General features: G+C 36.9%; 2 protein-coding genes across 2 annotated transcripts in view; both read left to right on the top strand.

The window, feature by feature from the left end:
* fstl5 (follistatin-like 5) overlaps nucleotides 1-9,599 on the top strand; it is a 266,604-nt gene extending 257,005 nt beyond the window's left edge. Inside the window, exon 16 of the mRNA XM_028458956.1 lies at nucleotides 7,395-9,599. Within this exon, the coding sequence (XP_028314757.1) occupies nucleotides 7,395-8,097 (703 nt within the window). The 3' untranslated portion in view covers nucleotides 8,098-9,599. The remainder of the gene's footprint in view (nucleotides 1-7,394) is intronic.
* The window catches only part of anxa5a (annexin A5a), a 1,189,405-nt gene that overhangs the window by 700,095 nt on the left and 477,255 nt on the right, over nucleotides 1-12,055 (top strand). The window lies entirely within an intron of this gene.

The following is a 12,055-nucleotide window of genomic DNA, read 5'->3' as shown; positions in this document are numbered from 1 at the left end:
CTTTAAATGCAAATTTTGGGTTTTTCTTACTGAAAAAAACGTGTTTTTATGAAAAAAAAATGGCATGAAAATGTAAAAAAAAAAAATTTAAATACAGAAATATAATGAACATTTTATATCTATAGTTAGGTTAAAAAGATCTGATGTGATTTTCAAAGGTGCACCATGGGTTAATGCTGGAGTATGGTTGGACTGTGTTGCATTGATGTGTTTCTGTTTGCTGGAGTTGTCACCGTGCACGATCTTTAAACTCATCTGCAGAGCAAACATCATTGAGGTAGTAAGTGTTCAGGAATAGTGGTTCACAAACAGAGGAGGATAGTGACAGGCAGATGGGATCGTCAGAACACAACGTCACTTCAGATGATCACAGCCCTGACGTACACAACCACAGGGTGGTCTCTGATGCATTAATCATTGGTACAAACGACAAACAGCAGCTGTCAGTTTGGTTGAGAGCGAGCTCGCTCTATTATTGAATCAACACAGCTGTGTTCACATCAAACAGTAACTGATAATGATTTCATCACATATGAAAACCTATTGTTTTGCAGAACAATCCACAGCCTTATTGACCTGCTGATATATAAATAGAGGTACAGAAAGCCGTTTCATTTTGATTTGATTGGATTTTTATTTCAAACATGAACACAACTGCAGTGAATTTACCAGAATTAAAATGATATGAATAATAATAATAATTGCAATAAAAAAATCAAGCAAAGCAAAGAGAAAATAAATGGTTACAAAATCCTGCACTTGAAGCCTGTACATATATGATCCCCCCCTTTGTATTATCTCGTACTATATACTTATTTCTATATAATAATCTTCTTATAATATACACATATCTGCAATATAAAAAGAGAGATATTTCACTGATATATATCTATATAATTATGACATTCATGTAATCCAGTATACATTTACACGTACTGTATGTGAGTATATACACACCTAATTATAATTTTTTTTTTTTACCTTTAACACTAATGCTTCAAGAAGATACAGTACATTTAATGTATTTATGTTTAAATTGCTTTAAATTCAGAAATTTTATTTTGTTTCCACACACACACTGTTCCACAACCTGGTATCGCTTATTGACACACAAAAGCTTTTTTTGTTGTCCGTGCGTGCAGTGACCTAAAGTTCATTTTGTCGCTAAACCTATAAGTCTCAACCTTTTCAATAAATACTTTCTGATTAATTTTTGGGAGAAGTAAGAACTGTGATGTTGGTCTTCTCAAATGGGTTTACGCGATAGCACTACAAGGGGTACGCAGGAAATTAAAAAACTGAAGCATTGAAAATATGAGGTTTTAGAATGTTTATTTTTATTTAAAAATGATAATCATACTAAATGTTTATACAAGCAACTCACAAAACAACAACAAAAACACACAAAATAAGACAAAAATATACTGAATATTAAAAAGAACAGATGAAAAACAACAAAAAAACACAAAATGATAGAAATGATCTTGATTAGAACATGAACACAAATTACAAAGGTCAGTCTTGGTCACACATCAGGAGGGAGATGAGCGGAAATGATAAAAACATTCCTAAAAATAAATTGTTGTAGTCGGGCATACTTCAGCCAAATAAGCTTGAGAACCACTGTCCTAAAAATGTTCTCTTCACCAGACTTCCACGTTGACATGTCAGTTAATGCAAAAGTAGAAGAAAAAGTGAAAAACTCCAGAAGAAGAAATGTGTGGCAGTTATTTTTTTAATGTATCATTGCATCGTTCATATGGTCACAGTTTGCGTTTGGGGAGGGGGGGCGGGGTCCAAAATGAACTGTTTTAATAAAAATAAGCATATTTGTATATTTCATAGCTATGTTGTAACCTGGTTCCCGTTTTCATAGAATTTGAATGGCAAGTACAATTACAAAGTCATTATCTAAACTCAATTACAATTTAATTACAATTACGACAGCAACAGACATTTTAATTTACAATTATGATTACTCCATAATTGTAATTCTTTATAAATTACGCAATTACAATTATAATTGACCCCAACTCTGATAAGTAGTTGTACGAGTTGATTTGAAGTGTTTGAGAGAGGAAAAACAAAAGTTTGAATTGACTTTAACGTGCACTCTCAATTGTTGCAACTTCTTTCCTCAGCATTGCATATATTTTTCATCAGTGATTTACCTTCTGAAAATTATCCCTTGATCACACATTAGAAGATAAAAATAGATGATTTAATCATTCAAAGTGAAAAATATCTATCATGTCAAAGAGTGAAACCAAATGCCACATGGGAATAGTAAACGCAGCCTGGCTGGCTTTGCAATAGAGGAACATGTCATTGTAATGTGAGACGTTTTGCCTTTATCATCTTTTCAGGACTTTCAACACTTTTTGGGAATAGTTCAGTGGCTGAGTTTCTCAGGACTATTTCAGCTACTTTCACCAATGTTCCTGTCCACTGGTACCACCTGAAAGGTGCAGACATGACAGCAGCATTCTCTCTCTCTCTCTCTCTCTCTCTCTCGCTCTCTGAATCAAAACATTGAAAACTTGTCGCTTTTAAGATTCTTTTTGTGGTGCATGAGTTTTGCAAAGTATGCACACAGCTCTTCTAAAAGATACTATGTACTATGTGACAGCTAAAAATAAGTTTCCTCTAGGTTTTTGAACAGATTTAAAACTTAACTTGGTCAAAAATTAAGATTGAAACTCAAGGCATGTTGTTTGATCAGTGTCGAGAAAGGGGTAAACAAAACTTTAGAATTTCCTGTTTGGATAATTATATATACAGTAACAAGACAGAAACAAACAAGCCCGTTTATTTTATATAGTACAACCATGAGTTGCCATTTTCAAAGTAAGATCGCATATTCAATTCAATTCAACTTTATTTATATAGCGCAAATTACATCAAAGGTCATCTTATAGCGCTATCAAAATATAGAAATCGTAATAATAAGGAAAAAAAAAAGATCCACATGAACAAGCATTTAGCGACAGTGAGAAGAAACAACTCCCTTTTAACAGGAAGAAATCTCTGTTAGAACCAGATTCAGAGGTGGCAGCCATCTGCGTTGACTGGTTGGGGCTAGTGGACAGAAGGACCAACAGAACAGGATAGAGAGATAGAACATCAGTGTCCCAGACTAGTTGAACCGTGAACCACAGATCAGGAACTGCCATCATCAGCTTCACGACACCTGAAACAGAGCAGAGAGAGAAGGATGAGGAGAAGACACTGACTGCAGAAAAAACATGATACCGTACACTGTTAGCAGGTCTTCCTGCAATGCTTTGGGCTACGCTCCCAGTGGCCTCGTCAACACTTATTAAAAAGGCGACAAAGATTGGTTAAGCAAGTGGTTAAGCTAGCGGTTAAGCTAGCGGTGACTCCATGTTCTGTAAATGCGACCATTACAAACTAGCCCAAGTCCGCATATCAGGAAAGTGCTTTTATCTTCTTTCGTTGTTACTTCTACCTGTGTTTTTCTCGCCCATGATAATGTGATTTTTCATATGGCAAAACAAGGCTTTTCATCTGCTTTTCACACCAAAGTGGGGATAGAATCAAATCATCTTATTTTCAATACACTATTAGCAGCGCCACAATACTTTTTCTCACCTACTCAGCGCCATCCTATATGTGCTCTTACTTCTGAAAACGCTAACTTCTGCTCACACAATACAAAAAAAACAGGCTTTTTTTGGTTGTCTTCTAAACAGAACATGAAAATCAATCAGTTTTTATAGATTTATTTATCCCTTCTTAACACTTGGATTTCAATTTTTTTTTCACCTATTTTTCTGAATGGAAGATTCCGCCAACCAACAACTTTTTATTAAGTTATTCAGCTTCTACGTCTTTTTGTTTTTAGTGTCAGTGTTTTTAGATGCAAATGTATTCAAATCTGAATGTGTTTGTGACAAAACTACTTTGAAAATCAGTTTGGAGCCAGAAGATATTAAATGAAGTAATCTATCAAGAACCAACTATTTTTATCCATGTCACTAATATATGAAACGTTCAAGGACACAACATTCCTCATATGTTTATTTTAGTGAAAGAGTTTAAGCTTGTTCATTCTTTTCGAAACATATAAAGTCAAAAGACACCTTCAAAATAATGAGGGGATTAGATGAATCTGTACAAAAAGAAGAACTCTCTCAGCAGCTTGGTGCTGGAAACAAAGGAGGAGGAGCTTCCCTGGTTGTCAGTACACTAATACTGGATCTGACAACACTTTGAATAAATAAATAAAAAGGTCTTTGTGGTCCTCTTTAGAGGTCGATCCCCAGAGATCTGAAACATCAAGGTCCAAAATACAACTAACAGCAATCTGATGAACTGCAGCTCATCCTCAAAGCATTAAAGATCTAACAGACGTCAGATGTAAATACATATTTAAACCTGCGTCCTGTTGCTGTAATACTCCAGTTTCCTTTAGACTTAGAATGTTCCACATTTCCTTGCTGTTACCTGAGGGAACATAAAAGAACAAACACAAGCCACATGGATTATCCCCTCTCTAAGACTCGGCCCATTATCCTGTCTGGCCCTCGTGGACAGTTTGAGATGCGGATCAATGATTTTCCTCGCGCTGATGATTATGTGCTCCGTGGCTTTCAAACTGTCATTTTGTTCTGTGCACATGTACAGACAGCTTGATGTTCAGATGGCATAAAAAATGATGAATGACGACTAGATTGAAGGGCCTGTCATCATCGATCAGCTGGTATTGTCATTTAATTGAGACCTGTCAGTTCTGTGCATATTCTTCCTTTCTCTCCCCTCCTCAGCTGCTAAAGTTTAATGTACCGTTAAAGAGAGTCTTTGGGTTTTTCTAATGAGCAGCTTTGTAGCGATCCAGGCACACGCATATTACAGCTATCATTTAATTACAAAGGAAAGTGTCGATGACGCTCGACTGTGGATAAGAAGCTTGTCAGGGTCAAGACTTTGTTCCTGGGCCAGTAAGTACAACTAGACTGACTATAGTCTAGCTTAAGATGTTTTACTTCAATCTAAGAGGCTTTTCCCATCAGAAACTAAAGGAAAAGAAAGCAACCTTTTTAAGAGCCTTTTTGGTTCTTTATTTGGAAAAGAAGTTTAGCTTCTTCGTTTAAACCAGTGTTTCTCAAATGGGGGTACATGTACCCCTAGGGATACGCAATGGCACGACAAGGGGTACTTGAGAGTGGAAAATTGACAAATTAAATCAGTAAAAATATGGGGTTTTATAATGTTTATTTTTAGTTAAAAATAAATTAATACATAATCGGCATCATCATAATGATGATGTAAATCAGGGGTTTCAAACTCATTTTAGTTCAGGGGCCAAAAACGGAGCAGCTTGATCTCAAGTTGACCACAGATTTAATTTGGGAAAACAAGTAGTTATTTCAACATTATTGTGTTCTAGTTTACACTTCTTCGTATACATAACATAATAAATATATAAAAAAGACAATATCTAAGCAATAAGTGACAGATATCAGTCCCAACAGAATCTTCACTTTAAATTTCCTAGATTGTGAAATTTCTGTTTGACTAAAAGAAATATGTCATAATTTGCGGAAAATTTAAATGATTTTGTAAGAATTTTGACATTAAAAGTGACTGAAATCATGAGATATAAGCACTGGTAAAACTGAGCACCTGCAAATATTGTTGAGTTTCATTTACACAATGACTCATGTTTTCTTTGTAATATTTACTTCTCCTACGTGCCTAATTGGATGCTCCAATGGGCGAGATTTGGCCATGAGTTTGACACGTGTGATGAAAATTATGACCGAAAATGAAAAACTTTAGAAATAAATCTATTCAGTAGGCACTAAATACTGTTTCTTTCCACTTATTTACAAATTGAAATTCTTTAAAATGTGTGTTTTTACTCATTCTTTCCATAATTATGCTCTATAGTTGTTTTTTCATAGTATTCTGAGCAAAATGTTGTAGTTGAACAAACTGGATATTTGGACTCAGAAATAAGAGAAAGGGGTACTCCAGCCAAAAAAGTTTGAGAAACACTGATTTAAACCTTCAATCAACTTAGAAACAACAACCAAAAGCACAGTTGAATAATTGAAAACAAACCCACCTAAAATCTAAAATGTAACCAACTGAAATTACATTTACAGGAGCACTGCATTGGATGCTGTCAGGCTAAAATGGCAGCCGATATTCTAGTGTAAAAGGCGTGAAGTATGCAAAAGTGAGGTGCTGCATCTGGAACACTTTAAAGACAGATCTGAATGGGCATTTCCAAGTTGTTTTGAATGCAGTTTGCACACAACGCGCAACCTGGTCAAAATTCTATTTAGCACCCGTTTTAAGATGTGCAAATTAAACACAATATAGCATTAGTGATCCACTGTGAGTAAAATCATGGTATTCTTTGTATGGAATGCATGAAGACATCGGTCACAGAAAAATTTAACTATGTATTTTTTGTATTTGCATTTAGTTGTAATGTACACGGGTTTAGCAGTAAGAAAAACGGCCAGCGTTGAGTGCATGAGTGGCTAGATAGGTGCGTGACGGGGTGTACCATTCAGCAAGCTCACAGATATTGTCGATCTATGATTGATCTTTCCTTTATTTTGTTAAAAGATCCCTTTACTGGATATTGTCCAGCGTAATCGCGGGTAACATGAAACCAAAAATAAAACATCCATAAATGTCAAGTTTTTCTGGACAGCATGAGAAAGAATTTCTGCAGTGTGACAACGAAAAGGACAACAATAAGAAAATAAAGCGAGTTCAAACAAATAGGAATTAAAAAGAGATGCACACTGCTAGTCACAAGATACAGCATTAACCATAACCTGGGGGCAAAGTGGCTTTTAGTACTTAGTAGTGAAAAGCAAGACTTGGCCAATACCAACCAGAATGCACCGAGACCAAGGCAAGACCAAGACTTTTGGGAGTTGAAACAGAGTCAAGACAGAGGCCATAACAATACATTTTAAAAACCATGACAAGGTTAAACAGTTAAAGAACATTCTCTCTTTAGTTTTAGTTTATTTAAAATATATTTGACAGACAAAAACACATGAATCTGAAATATTCATCGTTTTACCAAGTTCTTCTCCTCATTGTCACATTAGTAAAGCTGAAGAATATCAGATATCAGTGCTTGTCTTGACTGGTCTTCACAAAAAAATCCCAAGTTCAGGCACTTTGAGACCAAGACAAGACCAAGTAAAGATACTTTCAAGTCCGAGACAAGATCAAGATCTTAAAAATCTGGTGTCTCGAGACGACAACACTGGTACTAATTTATTTGGTGTTTGAAATCATAATGATGTATTATAACGCCTAGTGAAATGTACCACATATACATATACAAAATAGCATATGTATGTGACAAAAATACTACCTTTTTGTTTTTAAATCACCAGGTTTGGTCTTGTCTTTCATCGCAATGAGCCCGTCCTTCACAAAATCGACCTGGAGACAACATCGTATGTCAAAAACATCAGTTTGCGGGACTACAACTGCATCCCTGAGTCCGTGGCATACTCCCATCTTGGCGGTTACTACTTTGTTTACTGCAAGGCGGACTCTACCGGTGCAATGCAGCCCCAACTGATCCTGGACAGCGTCACAGACACCGTGATCGGTCAAAACCGCGACGTCACCGGGACTCCCCACGTGTCTCCAGATGGCCATTACTTGGTCACCGTCGACGACGACGATGGCTTGATGAGGATCCAGACGATCTCAGAGAGAGGTCAGATCCACGAGCCCTTCGACATCCACACCAACCTCCACCTGTCCGACTTGGCTTTCCAGCGCTCCTTCACAGAGATTCACCAGTACAACGTGTTCGGTAGCTCAGGCCGTCAAACTGACGCTCTGTTTGTGGAGCTGAGCAGCGGTAAAGTTAAGATGATCAAAAGCTTGAAAGAAGCCATCAAGTCCTTTGACTGGCCGTGGAGCAGCACCAACCGGGTCTTGGTGGACAGCGGACTGTTTGGACAGTATCTCATGACGCCGTCCAGGGAGTCCCTGTTCATCCTGGACGGACGGCTCAACAAGCTCAACTGTGAGATCACGGATGTGGTTAAAGGGAACGTAGTGGTGTGGGTAGGAGACTCTTAAGTCATCACGTCAAGAGCTTGTGAGCGAGGATTTCTCTTTGAGGTACTGTTGCACTAAATTTCTGTTGCAGATTCTTTACCTTTGTGAAAGTCTGTTAGTGAAAACCACAGACACAGAAACCAAATTAATGTATCCGTTCATCCATTAAAAAGAATGAAAATAGGAACGATTACCTTTTTTTTCCTCAAAGCAGAGTCTTTTGTTATTAACTTAGTGGTTTACTAGAGTCAACAACGCTATTTGCTAATTATTTCCGGACAATTGGTTTTAAATTTGTAAATGTGAAAGTATGCGTTAACTTTTAGTGGTTTTCCATGTGCTGCAGGAATGCTGTAGATAATCTAAATAACAACTCAAACTAATGTGAACCGGCAACAAAAATACACATACACATTTTTATCCATTTCATTTAAGTCTACAATCCCTGACTATTTTCCCGTGCCTTGAAGGAAAAATTCCCGCCCATCTGAGAAATCAGTACAATTATTCCCAGTGTGACTGAAGACTACGCCTCTTACTTTGACCCGTTCATTCATTGTGAGCGTAGTTCCTCGCAAATCAGCAGCTCTCTTCAGTCCATCTGTCCAACGCAGTCGACTCAGTCTAATTAAAAAAAGCCCTTACTGTGATCCCTTCCTGTTTGAAGTGGGGACTGAGTGGTTCATTACGGATATGCGCTGTGTAACCTCTGATCCCAAACTATACCGGCTTCGAAAAGGCTTGGAATTGCCGTCGTTAGGTTTCTATCCAACCCATAGTGAAATGAAGGCACTGATGCTAGTCAAGTTGTACCAACTTTAACAAGGGTTTTAGAAGATTCTCCCATAATATAAATAAACTTGAACCTTAAGACATTTAGAAAAAATGTTTTATGTGGAAAATAAATTATTATTTTTGACAGCCTGTGTGACGTAGATGTTGGGAGTTTGATGTGTTGAGGAGTTAGTGTGGTGGTGGAAAGAGGAGTAGATACTGTGGGAGAGCTTTCAATGTGACGAAGGGCTCATTGGAAATGTTTCTGCAGTATATTTGTAGCTGACAAGTTGATGATAGCGTTTGTTACCTGGGCACATTTCTATGCATTTTCAATTGTGACTAAAACCTTATGGGGAACTAAGAAAAATGCAGTTTTTGCTCTGTAGAATAGCAGCTTATAATTATGTCCCACAGTTCTTTATATTTGCCATGATTTGGATTTTCTTTCATTTAAAATCAAATGTACAAATGATGATGCTGACCTTTGAATTCCTTCCAGTTTGTGTCCTGTACATAGCGGCTGACTGTAAGTCCTCAAGTTTGTTTTTAGTCCACAAATTCATGTAGGGTCGTATTTATTTTCCAAGCATATATTATTTCACTTATTCTGTTTTTTAAAGACTTAAGAAGGACACCCAGCTGTTATTCCTCATCTCCTGTAACCAAGCACATTGTGAGCACTGCACCTTCATGTACCCACGTCTTCTTTGTTCCTTCATGTAATTGTTATTTCTATAGAAAAACACCATGCTTGTCATTTTATCAAACAATAAAAAGTAAAAATCGCTTAGAAACAGTTTGCCTCATTTCTGTTTCAGAGCTGATGTGGTACAAACAAAGGTTTCTTAAGGGGAAGCATATTCTTGCTACTTGTTATTCCAGAGAAATACAACAAGTGTAGGTCAGGGCGCTTTTGTTTCTTTGGGTGTTCAAATGCAAATAAATAATATGAAATAAAAGTGACAAACACAAAGATGTTTAGCACATATCATCTGTGGGGAGAAAACATGTATAAAGTTCATGAGTGGGAGGATGGTGCTACTGTATGGAAGTAATACACTGTAAACAAACAATACAATACAAGTGCCTTTTGAAAAGCTGCTGAAACCAATTAAACACATATAGTGAATTATCATCCTCCTAAGAATAAAAACACAACATACACTTAACAATACACAACTAGCCAAAAAAAACAAACACGCTGAGCTCACCGAGCATAGAAACGGACACCAAAGAGGAGGACCTCATCAGAATCAGCATGGAGGGGCCAGAACTGATGGACTATGATTCAACGCCAGATGTTCAGGTCTGCAACCTGTGGCTCTGGGGCCTAATGTGGCTCTTTGACTCTTATGCAATGGCTTCTTATAGCCTTAACAAAAACTATTGAAATAAATGTTTTTTTTTTGTTTTGTTTTTTTTTAACAAAGGATATTAATGATTAATGACAAATAAAATCAAGATATAACAATTTGTTAACCTAAAAATAAATCACGTTGTGCAATGACTCAGCACCTTCCTACTTCACCTCCTGCAACATCTACAGACCATCAACTTTCCTGCACTTAAGGTTATTAAGTTTTAAATCCCTGGTAAGATAATTAAACTAACAAAAACACTATTCTGAAAGAAAATAGAGCTTTTAATTGTGTGGAACAGATTATATTAACCACCAATGTACAGGTTAAATATGCATGTTTTATGTGTGGCAAGAAATGAGCAATCAGCATGTGTTGACCACATGATCATGCGTTATCAAATTCAAATTACTTTTTGGAGCCTTTCGAATACATTAACTAAAAAAGATGTGTAAGAATTTGAAGATGCAAGATACTTTTCTTTTTTCAGCATAAATGCACTCAACATTTCAAAGCTCTCTTGTTGCCAATGCAGGGCCTTTTGGGATTCAATGGGAGATCAACTCTGATTTTTAAAGTGTGAAGTCTATTGTCATGATTCCCCTGAGCTCCTCATAAGTTCTCCCAAAGGCATTCCTTTTCAATGTGTTCTCCTTTTATAATCATCTCTGAGCCTCTCAGGCTGCATTTTACATCAATATATTTTCTTACAAACTTACCTTTACTTAAATAAAAACAAGCTTAACAATGGGAAAGAATCACTGGCTGTTCATTAATTATCTATTATCAACCTCGGTCACATGGAACCAGGGGTAGACTGGCCATACCGGGCATCGTCTTGGTAGGCCATCGACCTAAAGTGAGTGGGTAACAGGTGGCCAAAAATGATCCAAAAGTGGCAATAAAAGCGTGAAAATGGACTAAAAAGGACCAAAATCAGTCAAGAATGGCCAAAAAATGGGCAAATAAAGAGGAACCAGGTGGTATGTAATGGAAAAGGGAAACTTGAGCCAATTATGGCAAACAATTATCCAAAAGGGCAAAAATGCTAAACAAAAAGATGAAAAATGTAGAGGGGAAAAAAAAACAAGGTGTATTTATGGGCCAAAATTCCATAAAAGTGTCAAAAAGAACTTGCAAAAATGGGCAAAAAATAGAAAAAAATTAATATTTATTAGCAAAAGGAGGTTACAAATTGAAAAAAGTGTCAAAACTTTTTGAAGAGGGGCAAAAAATTGGACAAAGGAATTTGCAAAATGGCCAAAGAAAATAGGTTAAAAAAAAATGGAGGGGGGACTAAAAAGTTTCCTCCTTTTTAATGTTTTTGGGGGAATAATAATTCAAATTAAAGCTGCAAGTAGCGTTGAACGAACCCTCACAACCACACACATGTCGGGATGTGGCGCACGTTGCATGTCGGGGTGCCTCAAACTTCCTGTTACTAATAGGTGGCGCTATGACATTTAATACATTTTAAAATGTGGATGTGTTCTGACCCGGACTCTTGTCCAGCATGTAAAACTGAGATATAAACACTTTAGTCTTCATTACAAGACACAGAAATTCACCGCCCCACCACAGATGAGGTGTTTGACAATAGGTCACAGGTTTCTGTGTGAATCATCATCAATGCCTTAAGGCTAATGTCACCACATTTGAGGTGAATACGGTCAACCAGCTAATAACAGCACATTAATGTGTAAAACATTTCCTGTTTCCAGCAGGTGGCGCTATGACTGTGAATGGATATTGGCATATGGATGTGATCAGAACAGGACTCTGATCAAACATGTAAAGTTTGACACAGATTGGAGCATGCTGAGGTTTGATAAGTAGCACGTGAT

This window comes from Gouania willdenowi, chromosome 10 (genome assembly GCF_900634775.1).
Source record: "Gouania willdenowi chromosome 10, fGouWil2.1, whole genome shotgun sequence".
In the NCBI taxonomy this organism is placed as follows: Eukaryota; Metazoa; Chordata; class Actinopteri; order Blenniiformes; family Gobiesocidae; genus Gouania; species Gouania willdenowi.
The sequence above is the reverse complement of the archived record's forward strand: the minus strand, read 5'-3'. Positions and strand labels throughout refer to the sequence as shown.